A 14,250-nucleotide genomic window follows, 5' to 3' on the forward strand; every position below is an offset into this window, starting at 1 on the left:
TGAATTATTTCTTAATGAGATACTGATGCAAACTAAAGTTATACACAACTATTTTTCTTTTTTAATTGAAATTGAAGGGTTGTTTTTTTTTTGTCAAATGTTACAACAAAATCCTTTTCACACAGCCTTATATTTCAAGCAAAACAAACATTTAATTCTAAAAAAAAAAGAAAACAAACAAATAAAAAAGCCAAATCATTCATCAGATTTCTACACCATCTTTAATGTCATTGGACTAAAAATCTGAAAACAGTCAGTCTGACTAAAAAATGACAACACTCCATCAGACTTGATAATTTTTTTCTATTTTTTTTTTTCTTCTTTACTTTACGTCCTTACATTTTCACTTAAGACTTGAACGGTGTGTGAACGCCACATAGTCATAATAAGAATATAATATTTAATGTTGACATTACAATAATAAATGGCATTAAAAAAATACAATCACAAATAATAAACATTTCCAAAGTGGCATTTATAATAAGAAAACTATATCTATCATAATGAATAGTAATATTGTCATATTACACACATCCTCCTCGAGTCTGTTTATACCACCGTGAAATGAAATGCAAAAGACACCTCTAGGTGGATAGAATGAGCCACTCACACACAAGCACTCATGCACATACACCCTCACATAAACTAGAGAAATAAAATGCCAGAGCCTAGATAAGAAGCAACGATATTTACACACAGCATATCTGGCACGCTATCGAAGCGGGAGATGATGGTGATGAGTACCCGGGCTTGGATCAAATATCAGACCACGAAAGACATTCAACAGACACGATGTATAAGGAAGGTTTGGATCTTAGGCATTCCAAACAGAACGTACTACAGTGAAAACCGGGTAAACTGAAATACAATAGGCCTAAAAACCACCAAAATCAAAGAATATTTGCAATTCAATTTTTTAATTTGTCATAAATAAATTCTAATACCTTTAGCTAAATCAAAACTGCTAACAGTCTAAATGAGGAATTTTCAATATTACACTACATTACCCCCCTCCACCAAATATGTAACTTTGTCTGCCATCATAAGGAAAACGTCTGTACATGGCTACATTTTGCAAGATAACATACGGTCTGTTCCCTTAAGACGGCAACTGTAATCAATTACAAATTAGCACTCAGCCAAACAAATGAGTGTTTTCTTTTCATTTTATTTCAGAAGGGAGGCAACAAGGTATTAATCATCAACTCTGGTTCTCCTGAATAAACATTCAATATGCCACTCAATACACCCAAGTCCTTAGTGATAGGTTTAAACCTATCAAATACTAATATCTCCCCATTATTCACCAGACCACAACCACAAGAGACCAGTTACAGTGATGAAACTAAAATCCACCAAGCAGAACAACAGTTCTTGCCAGAGGAAATGATTAGGTCAGAGGCTATATTCAAATAACAAAGAGAAACCAAAATATAGATAAACCTTAATACATTTCAGTTCAACCGGTTTTTACCGCAGGTTTAGAAGAAAGTTGTTTTGTTCAAAAGCTTCAAATTCAAGTATTTAAAAACGATATGAAATCTTTTTAAGCAGACCAAACAAAACTGGAAAAGAGCTGAGAAGTTTTGACTCTTGACTCTAGTATTTAAAACCCATGCATGTAATATGTTGAGGGAGTGAAATGCGTGGGGGGGAGTGAATTGCAGTGGGAGAATTGGTGAATGATTTCCCATGAATCAATAAATATATTTGCATATGATGATGCTGATGACGACGATGGTAGTGGTGGCAATACTGTTCACAAGAGTGATATCCCCACTCAGTACAACACTGACAAGATAGTGGAATAAATAAAATGGAACAAGTTACGGTGGGAAATGATCCTTGTCCAATTTAGAGATGCTATGACTATATGGTCCTCAATTTACTACAAAGAGCTTGATCAAAGTATATAATGTTTACTGTCTTTTTCATATTTTGTGTACAAAGCAAATTATACAAATTCACTGTCTACAATCCACAAACCGATATTATTAGTACCATACCGTAAACTGTAATAACGTCCAATGGAAGGTTTACGATAAAACCACACAGAACATCAGTCTCTTGATATGAAACCGGCATTGCTTGTTTAGGATAACACGGAAGATTGTGCTTATGTACTGATACCAAGAGTAAGGGGAGATAGAGGAACATAAATTCTAAATCACCTATATATGCCATATTTAATCACTCCTAATAAGAGAAATAAAATGAATAAATAAATAATCAATCACTATTACACAACTGGGAACAACAGCAAGAGATGTGTTACCTAAAACCCTCGGCATTACAACCAAATCTGAGCAGTTTACATCATCACACTACAATCAAATACACAATATACCATGCAAACTTCCTTTTTCTTCTCTCATCTTTCTTTATTCAACACCTGGTGAATCTAAAGGATAAGGGAAACGTACAGCAGGTACACCGACATACACACATGTGCATGGACGCACAAACTCACAATTACTTCTCCAATTTTGCATCCACTCCATATTTTCATGATCAACAACTTTCAAATCAACTGATATATACAAAATCTTTCATAACCTACACTTTTCATGAGTTACCAGGGTGAAAAAAAGAAAAGAAAAGAAAAAAAAGGATTTGCACCAATGTCCTTTATACTTTAAAAAAAAAAAAAAAGATTTGAATGCCTACAAATCTTGTGTGAGTTTAATCTTTTAAAAAAAAAAATAAACAAACAAAAAAAAAACTGAGTAGTTCATTCAAATGGCTGTGTGGTAAGTATGCAAACATCGCGTAATTTGTGGTCGAATGAGAGAGCATAAGTTGTGTGTGTGTGTGCGTTGTTGTGTCCATATAAACATGCAATGTGACAATGAAAAAATAGTTTGATTGTTCAGTTGGATCATCATCATCATTAGTTCCAACCACTGTGGGTTCCAAAATTGGGTGATTGCGTTGTATGTATTCAATACAAAGGACAACAAGAGTACATCTACAGGAAATAGTCGGGGGTTCTCCTGGTGACGTGGGGTTCCCCTCGTCTTGGTGCAGGGTCAAATTGTAAGCTGAAACAAGGAACAAATGATTGAATTAAATCATTTATTCTAATAGTTCACTATTTTCTTTTCCCCCAGGAAAGATGGCGTAGAAGGGGAAGGACAAAAGATGAAAGAAAATGAAAATTTTAAAAAAGAAAATTAAAAAGGAAAAAAAAAAAAAAGACGGGTTAAGGTAGATAAAGGCCTGAAAACAGATAGTATTATACACCAGGGTTGCCAATTCAGGAGGCAAAAATATACTGAATTTTACACTAACACATAGACCAACCCCTTTCTGAGTGCTGAACTCCAGTAAAAAGACATTATGAACTTACTTTTTTCCGCAGGTGATTGGAAAATCTACTAAGGGTTTATAACATACTGAATTCTGTAAATAATACACCTTTGAAAAGACCACATTAACACTAACACCAATACAAAATATTGTTCTTGATACTTTTTAAATAAATGTGAAAAGAAGATTAAATGGCACTTTTGGCTCTTTCATGTTTTTAAAACAATTTTAATTCAATGACTAATAATCACAGTAAGTAAAAACGGCCCTCTAAAAATTACATTCATTATCACTACTAGTACAGTTTTACTTACAAAGAGTACTTGAGGGCATCATCCAATTCCATGATGGCTGCCTGGTTACCACAACGATAGCAGTAATTGGGAGCACTAAATATAGTCACTACATTCCTATCATGACACCAGTTGTAACCCTGGAAATACAAAATGAGCAAATTTATCAATCTTGTCACCTAAAGAAAAATTGAAAAAAAAAGAGGGAACAAATCTGAATCTATTAATAATAATAATTTTAAAACAAAACAGCATCAAGCCAATTATACTGTAAAATTTATTTTTAATGTTCTTAACCTGGAAGAAAAAATTTCAATTTGTCCAATTTAATCAAATTTGTACCTATGACCGAACTTTCCAAAAAGAAATAAATAATAAATAATGATCTCTAATTGCGTGACTGTCACCATTATCTAAATGAATGTATCACTTTAAAACCTTCAATTCGGCCATATATTTTTTTCTGGACGAAATATATTCGCTAATTTTCCTCTAAAATTTTAGCTTCCAAAATCTGAACCTGCAAGGGGTAAATTCTATAAGTTGCATTATAATTTAACCCATAGAGACCCGCTTCCCTGGAGTCGCCCGCGACTGTTGAGGCCCGCATCGCCCGCGGCCCCCGAGAAAAACGGATCATGTTTACTTTGTTATTGCAACGAATCACTTCGTGTTATTCTAAACCGGAAACATCGTAAACTTAATGCGATCGTTCTATTTCCGTTTCCTTTTTACCGCACGTTTATATCGTTGATAGCAAGTGAGTAATCGAATTCAGAAAAATGGCATTCCCGTACCTCACGAGTTTGTTGCGTGGCACTAGAAATGATGTTTTGGAGAGTGGTGTAGACGATGAAGAGGATTTTGGAAATGAAAGCAATATCGAACTAGAAAGAGAAGATGTAAACGATGGTGGGGATGGACAAGACGAGGCGTTAGCACCCGATCAAGGTGATTCGGACACTGAATCGGAGTCCGAGATTGACAAAAATGACGGGAATGGGGGTGCGGGGAACGAGTTTTTTTTTTTAATATTTTTTTTTCCCAATTTATTGAAATCAAAACATGTCATGTTATATATCATTCGAAAGCAAATTTATCTGGCTATAAAAAGGAATTAAAATTATAATTTTATGTCATTTGGTTCTCGTTTAATAATTTTTTAACTTTGTGTTGGTATTTTTTTGGTAAGAGTTATGCCCCTTACACTGGGCCTCAGGGGAATTTTTTTTAGTAAACACCGGGCCTCTATGGGTTAAAGTCTCAAAAAACTTTATATAGCAGAAATCATCCAATTCTATTTCACATGTTTTGTTTGTTTTGTTGTTTTTCTTTTTCCAATATTTTAACTTTGAATAATTGTTTTTGTTTGTTATTTTTAAGCTTTTGAAGAAAATGGGATAGTCAAAAATTCTAGATTTACGATTGAAACCAAAAAGAAAGAAAGGGGACTGATTAAAAAAAAGAACAGAAATAGATTCAAGAGCACACTATCAGTGTACTTAGTAACTAATCGTTTGAGATCACCTAAAAGTCTCATCTATACACCAGCACAGGGACCCACTAGAATAAGCTCAAAAGGTTACAAAATATATTTAAAACAAAAAACATAACATAACAGATTAATACTAACTATACATGTGACTGTGTCTGTCCCTCCTAGCCAAGGACTCGGACCAAGACAAAATCTCAATCTAAGCTGACAGAAAGTGACATGGAGAAGGAATTGCAGGGGAGATAAAATACACATCAACAGTGACTTCCCAGTCAACCATGGAGGATCAAAAAGATACCAACCAGAACATTGAACAGTTTTAAAAAAAACAGACTTGGATGGTTGAGAAACCTACTGACAATAATGAAGAAAAAGGATTCTCAGCTCCACATTAAGCTTCAGCAATACAAATAAAATGTGTTATATCATTTTTGAAACACAACAAAACAAACTGTAACTTTTTACTCACAAAACCCATACGTCATAAAAAAATGTTTACCCATCTTTGGTAAAAAAAATAATTTTAATGTAAAAATCAGAAATGCACGAAAAAAAATATTTTTTATAATTCTTCTTTTCAATGTTTGGTAATTTGTTGTTTTCTTTCCCTGCAATTTACCTCCATAACAAGTTGATGTGCCCTGGAAACAAGGGTGAGACCATTGCTATGATTGAACGTCTCTGAAATGTCATGTCCAAAAGTGTACCCAGCACCACGGGGAGAGATGCCCCAGCCTCCACGATCATCAGGATCAGACCACAATAGGTCACACATTGGACCCTAGAAATATACAAAATATTTTTTTAATTTTTAAAAACACCAAATTTACAAATGATGTTAATTCTCAAAAAAATAAAATAAATAAAGGTTCTAACAACAAAAGTATATTACGAAATAAGAAAATTCAATGGTTGCGCAGCTAAACATAATTTTAAGATGTCGTATTCTGTGTGTTAAGATAATCAAAACTTGTTTAATCACTTTCATGATGTCAAGAATAAATCATATTTTCTCTAATCATCTTTCCATAAAACATAATTTCTATCTTTATTTATCTGGCAATAGACTTCAGACCTAAGAACCCTTTGACTTAACTTTGACTTCAATTCAGTTGAACTACTATCTTAGTCTTAGAAACAAAAAATCAAACCTAAAAAAAAAAGTAAACCCTCATTGTAAAGAAAAACCAAACCTTCTATGTAAAGAAAAACCAAACCAACTATGAAAGAAAAACTAAAACCCTCTATATAGAGAAAAATCAAAACCTCTATGTAAAGAAAAACCTAACCCTCCCTGTAAAAGGCTTGATTTATTTTCTTCTTCAAGGTAGCAATTTGAGTAATTTGCTTAACTATTTTTCTTATATTAGCTGTATTATTAAACAGCCAATTATTGGACACTTATCCTGTCCATCGCTTGTTTCAACTAAAAAGCAACTTCATTGTGTAAAATAAGACATAAAAAAAATAAAAACATCCATGTTCACTTACCTCGTGCGGTACTTCTTGAATTCTATCTAATGCCCTAATGTGGTCTAAAGTGTCTATGGATGGTGACAAACCACCATGTAAACAGAATATCTGAGGAAGAGAATTCAATAAAAAGTGTGAAACATACAACAAAAAACATTTTCATTTTCTTCACATCATTTAAACATTTTTAAAAATAATAAAGAACATAGTACTTTTCAATAGTTATATAGCAATGTCCTTAGAAATATTTTAACCAGGAGGGTAAATAATCGAAGTTCCTTTAAAAAATAAGATTGTTTAAAAACATACAAATCCAAATCTTTAAAGAATAATTAAGCAAATAAAAACAAATAAAACAATACAATACACAGGAATTATTTAATCTGAAATTTAAAAAATAACAACAAAATTATTTTTAAAAGACTGAAATCCCTTCAGCTCTACAGTCTCAACTGACAAAGACTTCAGAGAATTAATATTTCTCTTCATTGAATCCTTGGTTAAGAAACAATTTCTCCAAAAAAATTTTAAAATAAAAAATAACTCCCTGATGGAAAAGGACTGGGACTCAACCCAGAAACTGGACAAAACCCATTCAAGGACAAAGACGGGGCAGTTACAAGCCATATATATGGGCAATCTTTTTATGAAAACCATAAAATCTTCAATAATCACTGAACGTGTAAGTACTTCAACCAAGAAACATAAATGTGTAATTGCTTCAATCAAGCAGAGCCCTCATTAAACAAAAACATTCAGTCTGTAAGTTCAACATTTGCCTTTAGCACTGGAATGGGAAGCGAGTCGTAGCAAAAACCAAACTAAATCCGAATTATAACAAATAATAACTGGAGCATTTACATGGCACAATCTACTAAATGAGTTTAAAGGAAGAAAATGGGATAATAAAACGTTCTAGAATTAAGGCCTGTAAATGCACAATTTGCGAAAAGGCTGAAAAATGTCAGCCATATGTTCGCATGACCCCCCCCCCCCCCCCCCAAAAAAAAAAAAAAAAAAAAAAAAAACAAAAAACAAAACGTAACATAAAATCCTGCTGATTTATATAAAATGGATGTATTGATTAGATAATAATACAGAGTTCATATTCCCTTGTAAATCCTTCTCTTCAAGCCACGACCACTTAAAACGGTTTCGCACAGACGCGTCGATTGCCTTAATATCGGCATTGCGGTAGACGAAAGTCTCAGGCATTTTAATGAATAAAGATCGTATCAATGTATAAACACTTGAAAATTGTAAGATAATAGAATGATATAGTTGTGAGCTTACTCCTTTAGTATGAAATTCTGATCATCAAAGATGGATAAAGTCAAAAACTGGGCAGGATTACTTGGAAATGTTTGTAAACAAAGTTTTACCGGAACCGCAACTCTCACTTTCACACCGTCCCATGATTCAATGCGCAACCTTGGCCGAGTCGGGTTATGACCTGGTGAGGTCACAGTGGCTGAAATCCCAGCGAAATCAGCCACTCTATAACTATAATAAAATATTAGCTGATTTCAGACCAGTAGATCAGCTTCCGTGGTTCAGCACGAGATCACGAACGGTAAAATCCAGGGAACGAAATTAACTTATTTTCGGGTTTTCCCGATATGACGTATGGCAATATATTATAATATAGAACAATAGAGAGAAAATAAAACGAAATAAGATGAGAACTAAACGGGGGGGATTCGTTTGTTTTGCGTTCAAAATAACAAAAATAGGAATCAAGGCTGAGATTAAAAGTCTGTTTCTGGAAAATCATGCAAAAGTCTGAAATCAGCCAAATGGCTGAGAATTTACAGGCCTGTAGAATTACAATTAAAGCACTCAAGAAAAGGTAAGACAAAGGGGTTATTGGCTCAAATAGAAAACAGATGTAGATTCCAAGATCATACTATCAAAGAACTTAGTTTGAGATCACCTAAAAGTCTCACCCAGACACCAGCACAAGATCCCTCCAAGAGGAATATACTCAAATTTTTACAAATCATATGTTAAAAATTAAAAATAACAACACATCACATAGATTATTTACAAGGAAAAATATATAATCTCCCAAAGCTATAACTATACATTCGACTGTTTCCCTCCCAGTCAAGGATTCCATCCAGGGTCAGGACAAAACTTAGTGATCTCATTCCAATACAAAGACAGAAAGCAATTTGGAAAAGAGATATTGGGGGATAGAAGACACAGTAAGTGCCTCCCTGCCCACTATGAGAGGTCATGGGGTGGTCAACTGTGCCCAGGATCAATCTCGGTCCTATTGATTGTGAAGCGAGTGCTCAACAAAGTGAGCTATTAGGGACTCCCTTGCAAGCCAACAACAACACTTAACGTGCAAGACAAGGCATGACAATTGTAGACAACCATGTGTTTGCTTACCTGTCCGTCAACAAGAGCTGTTAGAGGTAGATAGTCAAACAGATCTGTAAAATATTTCCACACATTAGCATTCCCGTACTTGCGCAGACATTCATCGTAGAATCCGTAAACTTGTGTAATTTGACGACTTTCATGATTGCCACGGAGAATTGTTATTCTGTCTTTAAAACGAACCTGAGGAACATACATATAAATGAACTTATTTAAGTTGATTATAGGATTAAGTCTGAATCATTTATAGATACAAATCTAGGCCATTGCTATGTGATTCCCTTTGGTATTCATTGCTATGCATAATTTTTTTTTTTATCATAAAAAAGTGATCATCATTTTTTTTTTCACCCCACATAGCAATCATGTCCTGACTTCTCTCCATACTTTCTCTTGATCTGAACATTCAGAATAAAAAAATATATAAATTAATGGTTCTAAAATCAAATTGAAATGACTATTATAATCTTAAAATGAGCTCATGATGACATTAATAACTAACCTTCAATGTTACAAGGAGGGAAACAGTTTCAACAGAGTAATAGCCTCTATCCACATAGTCGCCCATGAAGAGGTAATTTGTATCCGGAGACTTTCCGCCAATGCGAAAGAGCTCCATCAAATCGTGGAACTGTCCGTGTACATCTCCACAGACTGTTACAGGACATTTTACTTCCTGGACATTGGATTCTTTTGATAAAATTTCTTTAGCCTGTTAAAAACATTTATTTTTTTTTAATTAATCAATATCATAGAATTGAAACAGATAAAATAATAAATTTGTGTATCTAGTGATGTAAACACATTCTCATCCCTTGAATTAAAAAAAAAACCCAAAACAAAACCAAAAAAATTGTTAAATCATTTGACAAGTTTCAATCTACACAAAGGAGTTCTAAATAAATAGGAAGTAACATTAAAAACGCATTGAATTAATATGTATCATTTACAATAACACAGTTGTAGACATTACCTTTTCACACAAAGTTTTGACTTGGTTCTCTGACAATTGTTTGCAGTCGTTCAGCTGTTCTATCCATTGGTCCAACTCTTTGGCTGACCCTCTGTCCTCTAACATACTCATGGTTGAAACTGAAAAAGGGATAATTCAGACAATTGTATAAGGATAATGCATGTTATCTTGTTAGAATTGTTCATCCTGCCACACCCCACACCATCCCTGCCCATGCCTTGAGGACTTTTCTTTTAGACATCCCAATAGCTGTCCTCACTGCCTGTTTATCAATTTTAATTAATGTACACCAGTACATTCTTTGTTTTTAAAGTAATGTTAATAGTTAAGGAAATGAGAACCTCTGCCTTTGTTAGTTGATTTCCATGCTTTTCAGACTCAAAAGGCTGTCAAAATCAAGAGCTTTGAAAAAGGAAAACCTACAAGTTACATAAAATTATGCCAACTTGTTGCTATAGTCTATAGAATCAACTAAACCAGACTCCGGACAAGAACAATAAAAATAAAATAATAATAATAAACTAAGTCAAAATATCAAATTCAAATCATCTGAATCTGTCGGGGGTGCGGGTTGTACCTAGTGATTTGAGTTTGAGATTGATGTGGGCCTATTATGAATCTTGCCCATGGGGAAAACACAAAAAAAAACAAAAAAAAAAAACATGGAAATTGAAATTTCAATTATTGATGGTGGGAAAGTACACAAAAAAAAAAAAAAAAAAAAAAAAAAAAGAAAAAAAAAAACGGTGGCGTTTTTATACACCTCCGTTGTAGGTGTACAAAAACGCACAGTTTTTATACACCTCCATTGGAGGTGTACAAAAACGCACCGTTTTTATGCACCTCCGTTGGCGGTGATGGTAAAGTTGTTGCTGCATACGTCCATGGGGTTTAAATAGTTGTAGATTGTAGTTTAGCACGCTGCTTAGTGATTACCGATGTACAATGATAATAAATTAAAGAATAATAACAATAATTTAAAAAATCAAAAGTAAAAAGAAACATGGCCCACAAATACTGATAATAATAAATAAATAATTTTAGAAAATTGAAATCGAAGTTTTTTAAAAACATGATAAAAAGTTTTTGAAAAAAAAAAAGATAGAAAATGAAGCAAACAAAAACAAATTAAATCCAAAAAAAAAAGTCAACATTGGGAATCGAACCCGGTACTTTCAAGGTTGGAGTCTGACAGCTTATCACTGCGCTACGGAGCCACCTGACTGGTCATCACATTTAATAAGGTCTTTCTAAAACATTATTTTACCTTCAATGCAACTTCTATTTTCTGGTTTTATATTTCGATTTTTTAAATTATTAATATTTTTATATAAATTTATTAACAAAGACATCCTACAGATGTCACAATATAACTTTCGCCATGTCCAAATGAAGAAACACAATATCGCTAATGAAATTGGGTGGAATGCGCATGCGTGACGGAGGTGTATAAAAACGATCCGTTAAGATACACCGTCAACGGAGGTGCATAAAAACACTACGAAAAAAAACGCACTAGAGAGCTGCGCCGGTGTTACCAATACTTAGCTTCTATACCAGGATAAATCATTCGTTTGGACCGAAAAATAAATAAAAAACTTACCGCTTACCGTCAAAAGCAGTTTAGATTTGAAGCTGCATTTGTTTTCTATCAAAAAACATTCGGTAATGGACAATCCTTGATGAATTTCAAAAGTTGTGTTGAAATTATATCCTAATTGTTTTCATTATTAATTCCTCGCGAAATCGTGTGGGTATCGTTTCTGTTATCAAGGTACCGCCTAGCCAGGCAGGGTTGCCAGATCATTTTTGAGTAAGAGACCAAACTAGCTATAGCAAGAGGCCAGATTCCTCGGCAGGAGCCCAAATACCACCAAACCCACCTTAGCCTCGCGAAAACTCTTTAGATTTGTTAAACAATTTAGATAGGATAAGGAAAATTTGTATATATAGAAGCATTAGCAAATGCAATCTGTGGCGTTAGCACGTGTTGCATTTAGATATTTAGATTGCCAAATAAAATAGGTTTTACCGGTACCAGAGTAAAACGATATAACGGGGAAAGTCAGAGGAAGCCAAAAAGTTGGTTACAGGAGGCCAAGTGGCCAAACCAAATTTTGGGAGGCCAAATGGCTTGGGAAAAGGCCAAATTTCTCAAATTTGGCCACCAGGAGGCCAAACTAGCAACCCTGGCCCCAGGTTTTTAAAAAAGTTTATTGGGAAAAAGATACGGAACAAAGTGTCCATAGATAGGTATGCAATTTGGTGCATTAGTGCAGTAAAAAGGCCTTTTTTTCTTTTATTCAATAAACTTGACTGCTGGTGGACCCTAGGCCTCTCTACAAGTCCAAGAAATAATACTCACTTTTTCTCTGCTCCAACGAAAATATCTACCCCCTACCGGTCTAATTATTTGTAGCAGACGACAAATTTCTCAAAACGGTCACATGACACTGTAAAAACAACACAGGAAGTCCATGAAAGCTTATTTACGGCATTTCCTTTGAACCGTGTAAAAAACAAAATTTCGTTTTCATTCGACTCAACGGGTCAGATTGGCCGGTATTTTTTAACGAACTAGAGAGGTGGGCCTTTGGCCTACCAACCTCCGCTGCACGTCCAACTCGCCTTGAGCATGCATTCACGTAAAATATAAAGATTTTTTTTAAAAACCTACCTCTGTTTCAAAAACTAGCATCTTTCACCTTTCTAAGAAACATTTTGATTTTTCAGAACTTTAGTTCGTTAAAAAATACCGGCCAATCTGACCCGTTGAGTCGAATGAAAATGAAATTTTGTTGTTTACACGGTTCAAAGGAAATGCCGTAAATAAGCTTTCATGGACTTCCTGTGTTGTTTTTACAGTGTCACGTGACCGTTTTGAGAAATTTGTCGTCTGCTACAAATAATTAGACCGGTAGGGGGTAGATATTTTCGTTGGAGCAGAGAAAAAGTGAGTATTATTTCTTGGACTTGTAGAGAGGCCTAGGGTCCACCAGCAGTCAAGTTTATTGAATAAAAGAAAAAAAGGCCTTTTTACTGCACTAATGCACCAAATTGCATACCTATCTATGGACACTTTGTTCCGTATCTTTTTCCCAATAAACTTTTTTTAAAACCTGGGGCCAGGGTTGCTAGTTTGGCCTCCTGGTGGCCAAATTTGAGAAATTTGGCCTTTTCCCAAGCCATTTGGCTTCCCAAAATTTGGTTTGGCCACTTGGCCTCCTGTAACCAACTTTTTGGCTTCCTCTGACTTTCCCCGTTATATCGTTTTACTCTGGTACCGGTAAAACTTATTTTATTTGGCAATCTAAATATCTAAATGCAACACGTGCTAACGCCACAGATTGCATTTGCTAATGCTTCTATATATACGAATTTTCCTTATCCTATCTAAATTGTTTAACAAATCTAAAGAGTTTTCGCGAGGCTAAGGTGGGTTTGGTGGTATTTGGGCTCCTGCCGAGGAATCTGGCTTCTTGCTATAGCTAGTTTGGTCTCTTACTCAAAAATGATCTGGCAACCCTGCCTGGCTAGGCGGAACCTTGATAACAGAAACGGGGCCCACACGATTTCGCGAGGAATTAATCATGAAAACAATTAGGATATAATTTCAACACAACTTTTGAAATTCATCAAGGATTGTCCATTACCGAATGTTTTTTGATAGAAAACAAATGCATCTTCAAATCTAAACTGCTTTTGACGGTAAGCGGTAAGTTTTTATTTATTTTTCTGTCCAAACGAATGATTTGTCCTGGTTATAGAAGCTAAGTATTGGTAACACCGGCTCAGCTCTCTAAAGTTCTGAAAAATCAAAATGTTTCTTAGAAAGGTGAAAGATGCTAGTTTTTGAAACAGAGGTAGGTTTTTTTAAAAAATCTTTATATTTTACGTGAATGCATGCTCAAGGCGAGTTGGACGTGCAGCGGAGGTTGGTAGGCCAAAGGCCCACCTCTCTACTTCACTTCGCTGACTGGTATGATGATGAATGATTTGAACATTTGAAACAGTCCTACAAATAATGTGACCAACATAATTTGTTCATGACAAGGATCATATCTTTAATGCCCATGTCTTCTCGCTGTACCCTCTGAACCGACCTGAAACTGGGAAGAAGCCGCTGCTGCTTTTTTTTTTTTTATTGCTTTGGCTTTTTTATTTTCAATTTCAAATCAACTGTTGTCATCAATTGACAACCGATGTCTGAAAAGTATGTATAGATAGTTGATGGGTAACAAGCAAGTATAAGACACTATAAAATACATATTTACAACATGACATGAGGTATTCGAGCTGATCAGAATGTCTGTAAATCA

General features: G+C 34.6%; 1 protein-coding gene across 4 annotated transcripts in view; it reads right to left on the reverse strand.

Annotated features, from left to right (window-relative positions):
- Positions 1-202: 202 nt before the first annotated feature.
- LOC144972287 (serine/threonine-protein phosphatase 2A catalytic subunit beta isoform) overlaps positions 203-14,250 on the reverse strand; it is a 14,397-nt gene continuing 349 nt past the window's right edge. For 2 of the 4 annotated variants that reach the window (XR_013645329.1, XR_013645331.1), the window contains exons 2-9: positions 9,932-10,050; positions 9,461-9,670; positions 8,968-9,141; positions 6,589-6,678; positions 5,717-5,878; positions 3,624-3,742; positions 1,141-3,041; positions 203-1,011 (exon numbers count right to left, since the gene is read on the reverse strand). Coding sequence is in view for 2 of the 4 variants with exons in the window: in XM_078913374.1 (XP_078769500.1) it covers positions 2,969-3,041; positions 3,624-3,742; positions 5,717-5,878; positions 6,589-6,678; positions 8,968-9,141; positions 9,461-9,670; positions 9,932-10,042 (939 nt within the window). In the remaining 2 variants the exon portion in view is untranslated. Of the gene's footprint in view, positions 3,042-3,623; positions 3,743-5,716; positions 5,879-6,588; positions 6,679-8,967; positions 9,142-9,460; positions 9,671-9,931; positions 10,051-14,250 lie in introns of all 4 variants that reach the window. The other 2 variants (XM_078913374.1, XM_078913375.1) reach the window with 1 other exon arrangement.

This window comes from Berghia stephanieae, chromosome 5 (genome assembly GCF_034508935.2).
Source record: "Berghia stephanieae isolate SIO BIC M18660-M18661 chromosome 5, UCSD_Bste_1.3, whole genome shotgun sequence".
Classification (NCBI taxonomy): domain Eukaryota; kingdom Metazoa; phylum Mollusca; class Gastropoda; order Nudibranchia; family Aeolidiidae; genus Berghia; species Berghia stephanieae.